Below are 15,560 nucleotides of genomic sequence, written 5' to 3' on the forward strand. Positions count from 1 at the left end.
GCTTTCACGTGAGTCATAACTACACTTGGACAGTCTACTTTCTCTGAAACTTGGCTAGGAAACTCAACCTTGCTCTCTCAAGTTCTGCTGCCTGATGATGTGAAATACTAGGTGTCCATTAGAGTATCTTGTCTCTATCCAGTCTGTGCTTGTTCCCGCAGGTGCCCCACCTGGTGCCTGCCAGGCAACTCTCTGTGGTCCACCTCTAGATAGAAGACCACGCTAATCTACTGAACATGACATCTGTCCACATCCTAATGCCTGACTGCATGTGACAGTAGGGAGTGATTCCAACCCACCTGCTGGTCATTCACCTAGAGTGCTGCATGCCTGAAGAGGTACCCTGCTGATCAGGTATTCTAAGTCACTTGATCAACACAAATTCATTAAGTGTCTCGGCACCAGGGATACACAGTGAATAAAATGCACATATCCCTGCCAGGTGACACTCCAGAGAAGAGTCAGGCAACAGGCAGCCACAATAAGGAAACAGCATGATGGCAAAAGGGGACAGGTGCCACAGAACAAGGGAAAAACAGAAACAGGCAGGGGGATTGGAGGTGCTCATCTGTGGCCGCTCAAGAGACCTTGTGAGTTGTTTCCAGCCTAGCACCAACAACCAGCTTGAGATGTGCAAAGTCCCGAGGACCAAGTAACACTGATGTTCTTGGGATCTTTGTGCTGATCACCTGTCCATAGAGCTCACCTCAGCAAAGCAGCAGATGAGTACCAGCTTCTCAAAGTAACTTCCCTGGGGGAGACAGCCACACCAGCACAGCCACACCAGGGAATATCAGCACCCAGGGGACACTCACTACATATTTTGGAAGGAATGGCCCTTCTGTAAAGATCTCCATGGGTGCTTCCATGACATTAATTATGAAGTTCTTAAAACTCCTAAATTCTAATGTATTTTAATTCCATCTTCAGGATACCTGGATTTCAGGGTCAGAACTGAAACAAAGCCAGTGAATAAAGTAAATGCCCAGCATGAGGTTCAGGAAGGCACCTCATGAGTAGTATTGCTTGCTTGGGAACCCTAAGAAAGGGAACCCTCAGACTCCCAGAGTGATCCTGGGCATCAGCAGCAGAAGTTCAGTTCTAATTCACATATGTAACAGATCTGAGCAGGCAAGGAAGGGTAGATCCAATATCCAAATTTTTTTCCATCAAAGAAAGGCAAAGAAAGGAGGAAGGGAAAACCTTACAGATATTTTAGTTTAAAAAAAAAAAGACTCTCTTCTGGAAATCTCCCCTCGTAGGGAAGGGACTAACTCTTCTCATTTACCCAGGATCCATCACTGAAGTGCTGAGCCCCCAGCCCTGGAAACTCCCGTCCCAGGGAAGCCAGGCTGGGAGCATCCTACTTGCAAGAGCCTCCCTATACCTCTTCCCAACTCTCACCCTAGGAATGCCTGTTTTTACCTAGTGTCAATCAAAACTTGGGAATCATTTCTGGTCCCTTCTTCCATACAAGCAGTCTCAGTTACAAGATGCACAGATAAGAGAAAAGCATTAGACTCAACAAGCCCCCCAATTTCCCTACAGCTCAGTAACTATGAGCTGTATGAGAAAGGAGATGCTCAAGGCCACAAGCACATCCCCACATTTAAATTCTTCTCCAAAACAAAGTCCTTCCCTACGTGTCTGTGTGATAATTAGCTTTGGCTTACAAGGGACTTCTTACTCTTTTTTTTTTTTTTTGCTTTTTGATCTTTTTAAAAAATGTCTTGATTGTACAACCTGAAAAGAAAAATTCATCTAAAGGATCTGTAACTGTCATATACAGGATAATATAAAGGCTAAACTAATAGACTGGATCAAGTTGACATTCCAAATAAGGCCCAATAAGCCATTTTTATCCCAATCTTATTAAATTCTAAAATGGCCTGTTAACCTTTCTAGTATGGGAACTAGAGTCCACCACTACAGGGCGCTTTGTTTAATGATCCTGGACCCTAGAATGGCATTGTTCTGAAGTGTTCACAAACATGGTAGACTCCACTGGATTCCTGGTGGTCACTGCCGCTGCTGATTTGCCTCCTAATTCTAAAACAAAGAATGGAGGGAGACATGGAAGCAATGTTCAGCTAACTGAAGGCTGTGCACTGGCTTCATTAAACAGTTATACTCCACACATGCTGGTGGCTCAGCACCCATTATCAAGCTGTTGCTCACAAGTCGGAGCCTCAAAAGAGGGTCTTTGGTAGAAGAGGGGGCTGAGCCTAAAGTCTTCAGCCCACCTAACTCACTGGGAAACAAACCAAGGTCCACACACAAGGGAGAGGAGAGGACAGGGAAGAAAGAAGGAAGGAAGGAAAGAAGGGAGGAATGAGGGCATCAAGGGCAAGTGTCCAGACACCACCCCCAAACCAGCCAGTTTCCCGTCTGTTTTTACTTTAATGGCTTTTGCCGTCTCCAGTGACTGCTCAGGAGGGATTCCCACCTCCCGCTCCCTTAGCAGCTGTTGAATGAAATACGTAATATCTCTACCTGCATTCGGGATGTGTTTGATGCAGCTTCCAATGACATACCCTTCTGCCTGGGGAAGAAGAGGAGGCAGAACAGCCCGCATAAGTGACCCACAGTCAGGAACCACATGCACTCGCTCACAAGATCTCCAGCCCTAGCCTCCATGCCTGCCCCCACCTGGCACAGCCAGCATCTGCCAAGCCCCTCCATACAATCAGTTCCAAAGGTCCTTCAAAATGACCCATGTGCTTCACTAATATTGAAAGTTATAAATTACTCCAATAGCCTGAGGTTCTTCATAAGCAACCAAATGATGATGTTAGGAACATGATGGGGAAACCAAACAGGATAGTTCACTTCTAAACCGTAATGCTGCCTGGGAGAAAAGTAACTCCAACAGGGGTTTCTTTTCCTCTCTAGCAAAAAGGAAAAGACTTTATTTATTAATCGTTAAACAACTATAAATCTACTTGTATTTAAAAGTCAACAGTGTGGTAGACAGGTCTGAGGTTCAAATCCCAGTTTCACATTTGTTAGCTGAGTAACTGGACAAGGTAAACATGCCTCAGCCTCAGTATCTGTATCTAGAATATGGAGCAAATTATACCAAGTGCACTTTACAATAGAGATTAAATAAAATCTGTATGTCAAACACATAGTACTATTTTATGATACATACTAAAGTACTCAAAATAGTTCCATTTATCATACCAAGAAACAATCCTGGTTAGTTAATTGAACCCTCCATCATGGCTCAGGCTGGACTCTCTCTCTCCACTGCCTTCTTGAACCAGTGAAGACTTGCCCATCAAGGGCCAGGAAGAGATGCATGCATGACTCTGCAACCCCTCACTAGAAGAGCTGGTGCCACATGCCCACAGCAGCAAGGGATGCAAGCCTCCCTTGTGGACCCTCTGTGGCACAAACCTGCCACAGAAGCCACCGGTGTAGGCAGCCACCCAGTTGCTCTGCTGGGGTGTGGTGGGAGGTGGTCATGGTCAGAGCGGGTAACACACCACCACACTGGCACACAAAAAGATGCCCTCCCGCTTCAGGCTGCAGCTCTTCACAGCTTCTGTGCCACAACACCCAGCAGAGTCACAGAGCACTGAAGCACACACTGACTCTGACTACACACACACTGGACACAGCTAAGCCACAAGGACAACTTACTGAATTCCTCCTAATTTTTTTCTGGATTATCTAATTTCTAGAAGCAAAGAAGATATGGCCTTGCAACAGAGTTCCAGTATTTGTAAAATGTTTAAAGATGGAGATAAGAGATAGTACAAGTTATTAATATAGTAAAGATCAACCTGAACCCACAAAATGTTAGCTTCCCAGCACACATATTACTCACAATTTATTCTATGCATAAAATGCAACATTTTCTAAAATTAACCAGTGACAAGTGCCAGTGTCAGCACAGCACTAGCACACTATGACACGCTCCATCCACGCCCAGCACAGAAACATCACCCAGTGAGTTATGTCATGCCCATACTGTGTTGTTATTAGATATTTTTCAGAGTATTCGATCATAAAGGGAAAAAATACGGTTAAATTAACATGCAAAATGTAACTTTAAGATTTATACAATCAGAATACAAAACCAGACAGGATATTCTAATTTTGCTGGAAATGTGTAGAAGCACGTGTCATGTGTGTATACCTGTTTGTCTCTTAAAGAAGACTATATGATCAAAAGTACAAGGTGGTTCTATGAGCAGAAAGCAGAGAGCTCAACTCTCCTACATAGCATGGCACTAGCATTTCCCAGTGATTCACACAATGGGGTGTTCTGAACTCTGCACAGGGCTCAGGTGGAGCTCATACCCCTCTTCCCCATGCTGAGGACACATTGGTGGGGGGGACTGGCTTTCCCTTCCTGACTGCAGGCACATCAGCCACCAAGCCTTTCCATCACCAGTATCTTCACCTTTAAGGTTTTAAAAGAATTACAACATTAGGACATCATTCTTTTATAATCTTGAAATGAAATAGTGACTATTTTTTCAATCAAAGTAAATGGATGGTTGTTTTAAAACCCTAATTTGCATTTTTAAAAGGAGGTATAATTACACACCCACCCACATATATGCAGAAAAAATATTTGTAAAATACATAACTAGTAACTATGGTTATTGAGGAGACCTAGGGGAGGACAATCAGGAATAAGCCTGATTTACCACTGGATAACCAATTGATTTTCAAAAATCCAAATTTTAAATAATCTACTTGACCAAAATAAAAACATAACAGTTTCTTGAAATCTGAATTAGGAGTTACCTCTCTAGTATTTTTAAAAAATCAAAACCAAAAAGGGTGCTATTGCAGAGCCTTCTACAAGTCAAAATGTACCACCTCTCCTTGTGGTTCTTAAATAAATTTTAAAAGCAAGATGCAAATTTTCTAAAGCATGAGCCAATTAAGCCATTCACATCTTCTTGAACAGCATAGATATAACCTCTCAAATAAATGGGTATGCTCTGCACCTACAAAGTTGACATCCAAAATGATGCCCATCTCCCAACTGCCAGAGTAGTAAGCCAGGAAATGTTTCTTTGAATGTTACACCTCCCAGAATCAAGCAAAACCTCAGGAGATCTCAAGCAACCACTGACACTCTGACTGGAGAAATCTGCCACCAAGCATTTACAACTGACAAAGCCATAAACCTGGCCATCTTCTACACTCTTTCCTACATACCTGGGTTTTTTAAAACTCCTGTTACCTTTTGTAAGTACTTAAAAAGTGGAGTTTTAACTATCAAAAGTGTTAGGCTTGTTTGTCTGACTGTTTCCCTAATCTCCAATCAGGAATCTGGCCTCAGAGAGTGAAACCTGAGTTAGTACGCTTACCACTGGGATAACATGGGTGACTCCTTCTCCACTGTCAATGACAATCCCTGTCAGCATCCGCTCGCCAACCTGTCGAGATGTCCAAGAGGCTGCTAACGCCAGCACTGCCTGCAGAGAAGACACAGAGGCCTCAGTGCCTGGGCTCCCCACCTGCTTGCCCTGAGGGTGAATGACCGAACTCTTTCTTTCTGAAGGAGTCTGAGTATGTCTTTCCTTTCCCCATCCTCCGTCTCCTTTTTCCACAAACTCAATTCTATCTTAGACATCAAACGCAAAATTTCACATACTTCAACTCTAGGAGTCACATTTTTCAATAATGAAATGTAAAATTCTACAAAGAAAAAAACAACTTTCATGATAGACCCATGTTTCAATTAGACCACTGACTCTCACATGGGACCACAGACTCAGAGGTTTTAAAATTACAGAGGATGATGGTTGTCAACCCTAGTCCTCAAGCAGGCACAGCTTCACCACCTGGGGAACACTGGCGACACCTGGTGCCATTTTTCACTGTGGCGCCTATGGAAGGAGGGAAGCTGGTGGGGGTCTGCCTATGAGTACAGGCCAGGGCTGCTGCTAAACACCCTTATATATTCCCAACTATCTCAGTCAATTCCTTAGTATAAGGTAGCAAATATAAAATCACCAAAAGCTTTAAAAAAAATAGGGGCTGGGATTGTGACTCAGTGGCAGAGCGCTGGGACCCCGGTTCGATCCTCAGCACCACATAAAAATAAAGGCATTGTGTTGTGTCCATCTACACCTAAAAAATAAATATTAAAAAAAATCATTTTGAAGGTGTTCTGCAAAGTCCTGGGAGCCTGGAGTCTCTCAGAAGCAGGAGGGTGCGCTAGGACAAACAGGAGCAAGTATGCACTGGCCCCTCACAGTACTCACTCTATTTTTCAACAGATTCTACAGTACCTGTTGTTGTTTTGGATCAGAAATAAGTGAAAGAAGCTAAAGAGAGAACACTACCATCTTGTCACCCAGAGAAAAATACACTAGACTTTGCAGGGAAAAAGAAAAAGCCAGACAAACATGTAACAACTATATAAATATACAAATCAGTCATGGAACAGTCTCTGCAGTTCTTTAGTTCAAACTGAATGGCACGAACGTGTGTGTTGAGGGAGTGGGAAAAGGAAAAACACACAGCATAACTTACAACATCGAAAACTACTATTTCTTCCCCTGCCAGACAGCCAAGGTTATTTGGGAAACATAAAAATAACTGTTTTTACCTGAACTGCAATGTAGAGTCCTGGTACATTGAAAGATTCAAACATAATTTCTGCAAGATATTCTCTATTTTCTGGTGTATTCAGTGGAGGTTCTGTCTGTAAGAAAACATTATTAGTGTTCACCTAAATTTCATGCAATTACATCAGAATTATAAAAAGACTAGTATAAAAACATGTTAGCAAGGATATTTATACCACTACCTAAATTCACAGTCAGTGTACACCTAAAGCAACTAATTAAAGAAATCTGTCTATGGGTTGTAAGAGCTTTAAGATGAAAACCTTTCTAAAGGCCTCTTCTCAGGACCCACCCTCACAGGAATAAGCTACAGAAAGGGAGACTCGGTCTTTGATAACCCCCCTCAGTTAGGACTAAAAGAATTAAATAGAATTATATTCTGGGGCCAGGACCATCTAAAATAGATGGGTTCAAAAGATCAAAAGTCAGTATTGTGTAATAAAAGATCAAAAATAACCTACGCAGTCATCACCAAAAAAATGGTTAAATAAATGATGCTAAACCTATAAAATATAATAATACTTTGCAGTGATTTAAAAAGATGAGCACTATATGTGTGATTAAAAAACCATCTCTACAATGAATTGCTGAATGGAACAGAGAAAGCTGTTCAGTTAAATATGCAGTTAAATATTCTTTTATATCAACAATCTGTAATGCAAACTACTTTTTAAAAAAGCAGGGTGAGAAATGGAGAGTCACAATTCAAAGGGTCCAGAATTTGTTGTGCAAGATGTTGCACTGCAATGTAAATATAGCTAACATTAGTGAACTGTACACTTAATAATAGCTAAGATGGTGAATTTTATAACTTCTGCTTTGCTTACAATGTAAACAAAGATTTTTAAATCAAAAACTCAAGATGCTTTGTGTATTGGATTACCATTTGTGTTTAAAAAAAAGTCTGTCTAACCCACAGGTCTGTGCGTCATCACCTCCCCAAGATGAAACCAGCTGACTAAGCTCTTCCCTGGGGCCAGGGCAGAAGGGGCAGGGGTGGTGCTGGGAAGCCCCAGGACCTGTTTGCTCCACACTGTGCATAGCAGTCATCAGACGTACCCACAAATCCACCCACCAGCCCACCCAGCCCTTCAGTTCAGACTCCGGAGCAGCAGCTGGCACAAAGCTCAAGCTACAACACACGTGCTGTCTCAGTCACTGTGACTGGAATTTAATATGCCCCATGGACGGGGACGGATGGAGAGCAACCTCAGATGGTGGGAGAAAAGACAATGAAATCCTTCTCCACAGCAGACTCCAAGGAGGAGACCTAAAAGGCATTCAACAACATAGTACTTATTTTAATCTGCCCAACTCCAAGTGCAATGAAGATAATATTTCCTTACCTTGAGATTCCATTTCACTCCAATCAGAATGGCATTTATCAAGAATTCAAGTAACAATAAATGTTGGCAAGGAGATGGGGGACCTTACCACGGGCCTCGGCCAGCCCAGTGAGCACACAGCCTGCTGCCAGGATTCTGGGGGGTGAGTGGGGGGAGTCCCCTGCATCTCAGGCCTTCCCACAGGGGAAAAGGCACACTCATACATTGCTGGTGGGACTGCAAATTGGTGCAATCACTATGGAAAACAGTATAAAGACCCAGTTATCCCACACCTTGGGATGTACCCAAAGGACTTAAAATCAGCATACTACAGTGATACAGCCACATCAATGTTTATAGCAGCTCAATCCACAATAGTAAGCTATGGAACCAACCTCAGTACCTTTCAACAGATGAATGAATAAAGAAAATGTGGTAATATACACAATGGAATATTACTCAGCCATAAAGAATGAAATTATGGCATTTGCTGGTAAATGGATGAAACTAGAAAATATCATGCTAAGTGAAATAACCCAATTCCAAAACCAAAGGTCAAATATTCTGATAGCAAATGTAACACACAATAAGGGGGCAGAGGGGGAGAACAGAAGTTCACTGGAATAGACTAAGGGGAACAGGGGAAAGGAGGAGGGATGGGAAAAGGAAAGTCAGTAGAATCAATCAAACATAACTTTCCTATTTCATATATGAATACATGACCAGTGTAACTCCACATAATGTACAACCACAGGAATGATATGTATGTCTACTGTCATGTGTGTCTAAAAAGGACAAATTTAAAAATGCAAAAAAAAAAATACTAACTCTCCTAATACCTGTTAGTGTCCAGAACATAGTTAGTACTACCAATGTTAGTGATTACTATTTTAGATTACTTTCATTTAAGCACATGAGCCTGGCTCAGTGGTGCACACCTGTAATTCTAGCAGTTCAGGAGGCTGAGGCAGGAGGATCACAAGTTCAAAGCCAGCCTCAGCAACAATGAAGCACTAAACAACTCAGTGAGACCCTGTCTCTAAATAAAATACAAAACAGGGCCGGGGATGTGGATCAGTGGTCAAGTGCCCCTGAGTCCTAGTACCAAAAAAAAAAAAAGAAAAAAAACCCACTCACACACATGAGTAATAAGTGCAGACGCCAACAGTATTTGTTCACATGTTATCTCTTACGGTATAGCCTATCAATCTGAAAAACATACGTAATAATATAACCTACCCCAGAGGGTGGGGTTAAATAAACGAATCAATACTTGTAAATACTTAGAACAGGGCTAGGCATGTAGGAAGTGCTTGATAAACATAGGTACTAATTGCCAAAAATGTATCTCCTACCAGAAGAAATGACATACAATTACCAAAGTGACCCTGTGACACTGTTTCTTACCCTGACTAAAAGCCAAGCATTGTAAGTCAGCTTTCAAAACCAAGCCCTTGAACTGGATAGAGGGCGGCATCCAGAAAGGAGGGTCAGAAAGAAATGAGAAGTAGCCAGGCCCGGTGGTGCCCACTGGAATCCTAGGGACTCAGAGGCTGACAGGAGGATGGCAAGCTTGAGGCCAGCCTCAGCAGTTTAGCAAGGCCAGAAGGAACTTAGTGAGGCCCTGTCTCAAATTTAAAAATAAAATAAAAAAGTGCTGGGGATGTGATTCAGCGGTTAAGCACCCCTAGGGGGTTCAATCCCGGGTACCAAAAAGAAAAAGAAAAAGAAATGAAAAGTGGCAGCCAGGGAATGCTTCCTGTTTGTCAGTCAGGAGCTGCCCGTTTCATCTGAAGTAAAAAGGGAACTCAACTTAGCCAGGTACAGTGTCGAGTGCCTATAATCCCAGCAATTCAGGAGGCTGAGGCAGCAAGACAGCATGTTCAAGGCCAGCCTCCGAAATTTAGCAAGATCTTGTCTCAAAATTTAAAGACCAAAAAAGTGCTAGTGATGTAGCACAGCAGTAGGGCAAGGCCCTGGGTTCAACACCCAGAACCACAGAAAAAAGAAAGAGAAAAAAAATAAAGAAAATGGAGGAAATATAGGAACTGTAATATTATGTATAAAATCATATAAAAACATGGATAAAGGGATGGGGCTGTGGCTCAGTGGTAGAGCACTCGCCTAGCATGTGTGAGGCCCTGGGTTTCATCCTCAGCACCACATAAAAATAAATAAATAAAATAAAGGTATTGTGTCCAACTACAACTAAAAAATAAATATAAAAAAAACATGGATAAAAAGATGAAATGAAAAATCCTAAATGTTAACAATAACTACGTTAATAATGTGACAGCATCGTGAAAGACTGTAAGGACATCTTCCAAATGTACTGTGTCGTACAGCTGCAGTGTCATGAGGGCCCTTTACGCAGGCCTGCATCATGGCCTGCAGGCCAGACCACACAGACTCCTATGCAACTCCCAGACAGCTCATTCACAGAGGAGCCTGAGCAGAAGAAAGATTGCCACACAACAGGACCAGGTGGTGCACATCTGCCACAGCTGCTCTTGGGCCTGCTGACTCCCTGGCCTTGGGACACTCTCTAGGTGGGCAGAATCCAGCCACAGGTGTGAAAGCAGTGAGTTCTTGTTCTGCTGGCCTTCATACCTGTGAGTCCCCCAGTACAGCAAACTCTCCACAGGCTACACTGACACTCTTTGAGTTTCTTACTGACTGAACAGCTACGGGCCCAGACAAAGGCATTTCCCAGGCTCCTTGTCAAAATGGATGACTAAGATGGGTGCGGTGGTGCACACCTGTAATTCCAGCTGCTCAGGAGGCTGAGCCAGGAGGATCGCTAGTTCAAAGCCAGCCTCAGCAAAAGCAAGGCACTAAGCAACTTTCAGTGAGACCCTGTCTCTAAATAAAATACAAAATAGAGCTGGGGATGTGGCTCAGTGGTCAAGTGTCCAAGTTCAATCCCCAGTACCCTCCAAAATAGGAGAAGTAGACTCCCTTTTCTCTTAACTCATTCTTCCTTCCTAGAACATGGAGGTAATGACAGAAGCTGCAGTAACCTACCTGTGAACATGAGGCATCCTCACCATGGAAGCCACAGATGAAAGACACTAGAGAAGAGAAATTCCTAATGACATCAGGAAGCAAGGTGCTAAACAACTCAATGAGACCCTGTCTCTAAATAAAATACAAAAAGTGGGGTTGGGATGTTTTTCAGTGGTCGAGTGACCCTGAGTTCAATCCCGGAATCCAAGAAGAAAAAAAAAATTTTTTTATTTAGGGAAAATAAAAACCCCAACTTGTTTAAACTACTAATTTTATACCTCTTATTATTTGCCACCAATTACAATTCACTACCTTTAAAAATAAAAATCCATATACTTCCATTTAGGGAATATTGACCATACAATTACATCCCCTTGGTTCTTGAATCAAATCTAGCATTATTAGGGCCACATCTTCATGTGTTAAAAGCCACATCATAAGCCCATCTGTCCCTCCATGTTACATTTCTTCCTCATCTACCACAATGACTTAGTAATTATTCCTTTAGGATGCAAAGTTAAGTAAAAATTTCCCAAACCATCATTACAACATAATCCAAAGTAGGATATCACATTTGGGTTTTTTTTTTCATAGTGAAGCAAATCATCAGAACACCTCATGAATGCAAACTACATAAACATTTTTATTCATTGCACTAGTAATATTACCACCTGGTACTGACTTAAAAATGAGTAATTAATGAGTGCCACGAAAAAAAATTCAAATGAACACATGAACTAATATTATTTCACCCTCATCCCTCCACAATTGAAGTAAAGAAACATTTTTAAAAATATAGATGCTCAAGGAAGAGAAATCAGTAGGGTGAGCACAATGGCGTATGCCTGTAATCCCAGCAGCTAGGAGGCTGAGGCAGGAGGATCACGAGTTCAAAGCCAGCCTCAGCAACTTATCAAGGCCCTAAGCAACTAAGTGAGACCCTGTCTCTAAATAAAATGCAAAAAGGGGCTGGGGATGTGGCTCAGTGGTTGAGTGCCCCTGAGTTCAATTTCTAGTATCCCTCCCCCCAAAAAAAAGGGAGCAGGAGGGAGGGTGATAACATGCAGAAGCCAGAGGGCTTGAGAGGGAGTACTAAGTAAGCAAATCCAGGGAATCGACCTCTGTGGGGGCTGGAGGCTACTGAAGTGGACAAGGCAGATCTAAACCATTCTCCAAAATGCAGGAAGGGACCTACCTCTACAGTGAGTCGGGGTACACAGGATTCAGATGAGCAGCACTGTTAATACAAAGCTGCCAAGTTTTAATTTCACTAGATTCACCAAAAAACTTCTTCCACAGAGCTCTAACCTAAATTTTACATACAAGACTTCAAGATAATCATGAATTCTCACATTCACCTCTTATTTTATTTTGATGATCAGACTTAATTTCCAACACGTGACTGTCATGATTCCATCAACACCCGCAGCTCCAAGCTGGCTCCTTCCAGGCTTCTTGGCCTGGGCAGCCCAGTGACCCTTAAGCCTCAGTGTGTTCAAAACTGAACACTCCTTCGTCTTCCCTTAAGTCTCTTCTGACGTCCCCATTTCACCCAATCCCAGACCACCTGAGAACTAAAAGTTCTGAAACTGGGTCATTCTTCATTCCTCTTTTAGCTGCTTAATTCTAACCACAAAAAACCACCAATTGTTCCTCCTATAGATTTCTGCCACATGCCACCTATCCTACCAACTGCACCTGCTTCAAAAAATGACAGCGGTGATGCATGTCTGTAATCCCAGCAACTCAGGGCTGAGGCAGGAGGGTCTTAAGTTCAAGACCAGCCTGGGCAATTCAGTGATACCTCCCTTCTCAAAAGCAAAAATAAAAAGGCCTGGAGGCATAGCTCAGTATTGAGGGCTCCTAGGTCCAATCCCAACCCCGTATTAAAAAAAAAAAAAAAAAAGACAGGAGGGGCTGGGGCTGGGGCTCAGTGGTAGAGCACTCGCCTGGCATATGTCGGATGCTGGGTTGATCCTCAGCATCATACAAAAATGAATAAATAAAATAAAGCTATTGTGTCCAATTACAATAAAAAATATTTTTAAAAAACACACAGATAAGCTCATGAGAGAATAAACAAGAATGATGAGGCCAAATACAAGAGAACAAGAAAACAACTAAGTGAAAAACATATATGCTTCTGTGCCACCCTACCTAAGAAGGATTTGCTCTGGGTGGTTTCCTTAGCTGGTCCCCTTTTCCGCATACTCTCAAAGCAAGAGCCTATCACTAGACTAAGGGTAGCTTTAATAAAAGACATGTAACCCCATAAGGTTCCCCTAAATCCAAGTCTGCTACCTCAGCTGATGCATACAAAGTTCCTCTGTGTTGGAGGAAAGTGAGTTCCACCTGTTGAGGACTCCACCCAGCCTCTTACATGGGCCCTTCCTCAGCGATTCTCACAGGTCATTGGACTATGACTTCACCTTATCAATTTTAAGAGCCCGACAGAGCAGTTACTGCCCTGTGTGCACACCTTCCCTCTCAGGCAGGTGCTCCCTCTCAAGGAGTGACCACAAAGCCTGTGTTGGTCATGTGCCCTCTTCACTCAAACAGCAGCCAGGCTCCACTGCCTCATACCAAGCCAAATTGCCCCACATCCACTTCCTGACCTCCCCCCGTCTCCCAAGGGGCTTCTGTCACACTAACTTCATCATTTCCTCTAAGTCTGCATGTGTGCTCACTGCTGGTCACGTGCACAAATTGCTTGCTTGTTCTTGTGTGAGTTACACTCAAAACTTTGCTAATTTGAGTAAGGCCCTGGTTCAACCTCTAGCACAAGATAATCTCTTCTGAAGTCATAACTCAATCGCCACACTAAAATGATTCCACTGTTAGAGATAGCAGTATGATTCCCATCTGCCACCTACTCAAACCTCATGACAACATCCAGTGTCATGAGCTCATCTGCATGGTATATGTCAGAAGAGATTATCCTGTGAGCTTCTGAGGGACCCATCATTTGAGTCACTTGGACTCTTCAACCAAGAAGCCCTGTCTAATTCAGCATTTCATTCCCTTGAATTATCCCATCAACTGAATACATAAGGAAATACACGTGAAATTTTGATCCATATTACTTCCTCAATCACATGCAAATGAACTAAATTACAGAATTCAAAGCACCAATACAATACTTTCTTATATTTTTAATAATAATTGATTACTTTTCAATATTTGCTGAAGGTACCCATTTTCAGCAAATGGACTTTTCCAAGCTCACAAACACCTCCAATTCCTTCTTGGAAAGTGATGATATCTTACTTCCTTATATATGCCAGCTGAATTAGGGAGAAAAAAATTCTTAGGAAAACTGCCCTGTGGGCTGTATCCTGGTGGCCTGCATTTGCTCTACAGGACAAAGAACACATCCCTAACCAAGATATTTCATCCCTCTGTAATGTTTTGTTTGAACACGAAGTCCCTTTAGTGAGGGAGGAAAGCTCCCAGCACAGCAAGCTGAAGAGACAGAAAGCAGCAGCTAAATATGGTGCCTGGTTCCAAAATCATCTCCAAACAGATAGGTAATGACATGCTAAAGAAGGGAACATGGCAAGTCTGACAGGTAGGAATCTGTGATTTATTTGGGTCATAAAGAAAAAGTCACTCATACACTGTCAGTTTCTTGGCTCCGTTTATTTTATATAAACCACTATACATGTCCAGGAGAAAAAACAAGAGTGGCCTATAAAACATGGTAGCCATACTCGACAATTCAGTTGTGAAGATGTAACTGAGGAAAAAGATCAAAGCACCTGGGGGTGAAGCTCAGTGGTAGAGCACTTGCCTAGCATGTGTGAGGCCACAGGTTCAATCACCAACAACAACAACAAAAAAAAATCAGAGCACTTTCAAGGACTTACTTTAACAAGTGTTAAATATTTACATTCTATTCACTATTAGCCTTATAGATAACATTTTTAAACTAGATCATTCTAAAGGAACATTATATATTCAAACATTAAAAGGAATCACATACTTAGATCTGGAATCTTATGACATTATACTTGCATAGAAAAAAAACCCAAAGTTAAATTATATATTTTTAATATGCAGCTTATGTTATATGAAACTGTTCTCTATAAAGCAAACCTTTTACATATGCAATTAATTTTAAATGGAACATTTCATGGAAGAAAATATGTAATACTGGGTACAACAATTAGAACAGATCTCTAACCAAGATATTTCATCCCTCTGTAATGTTTCGTTTGAACATGATTAGTTAAGCATCATAGTCAGAGCCCACAACTCAGCTCAGTTTTATTTTATAACAACATTTAAACCCAGGAAAAAAGAACATCTTAACAGATTCTTCTGCTATCACAAGTGGTAATAATCAGAGTGTCTTAACTATTTCTCAAGGACACTGAAGAACACAGTTGGTTTCCTTCCCAAAACCAGGTCTCCTCCTATGGTATTTGCTGTTTAGGTACTTAAGTTTCTCCCAGGGTCCAAGCAATCAGCCGTGGTCCACCACTGTCCCCAGTCCCAGAGAGAGACTCTAAACTAAGCTACAGACCTGGCAATTGCATTCCTCTTGCTGGTGACAAGGCCAAGTTTGGGCAGAGAGGGCAGATCTGTGGGGGGTTTCTAAATTCTTAAAAGGTGATGTATAAGGAAAACT

General features: G+C 42.1%; 1 protein-coding gene across 3 annotated transcripts in view; it reads right to left on the reverse strand.

The window, feature by feature from the left end:
- LOC144255737 (actin-related protein 3B-like) overlaps positions 1-15,560 on the reverse strand; it is a 64,420-nt gene that overhangs the window by 20,497 nt on the left and 28,363 nt on the right. For 2 of the 3 annotated variants that reach the window (XM_077800551.1, XM_077800553.1), the window contains exons 3-5: positions 6,581-6,676; positions 5,334-5,441; positions 2,399-2,542 (exon numbers count right to left, since the gene is read on the reverse strand). In XM_077800551.1, coding sequence (XP_077656677.1) covers positions 2,399-2,542; positions 5,334-5,441; positions 6,581-6,676 — 348 coding nt within the window. The remainder of the gene's footprint in view (positions 1-2,398; positions 2,543-5,333; positions 5,442-6,580; positions 6,677-15,560) is intronic. The other variant, XM_077800552.1, reaches the window with a different exon arrangement.

Source organism: Urocitellus parryii, chromosome 7 (assembly GCF_045843805.1).
Source record: "Urocitellus parryii isolate mUroPar1 chromosome 7, mUroPar1.hap1, whole genome shotgun sequence".
NCBI lineage: Eukaryota > Metazoa > Chordata > Mammalia > Rodentia > Sciuridae > Urocitellus > Urocitellus parryii.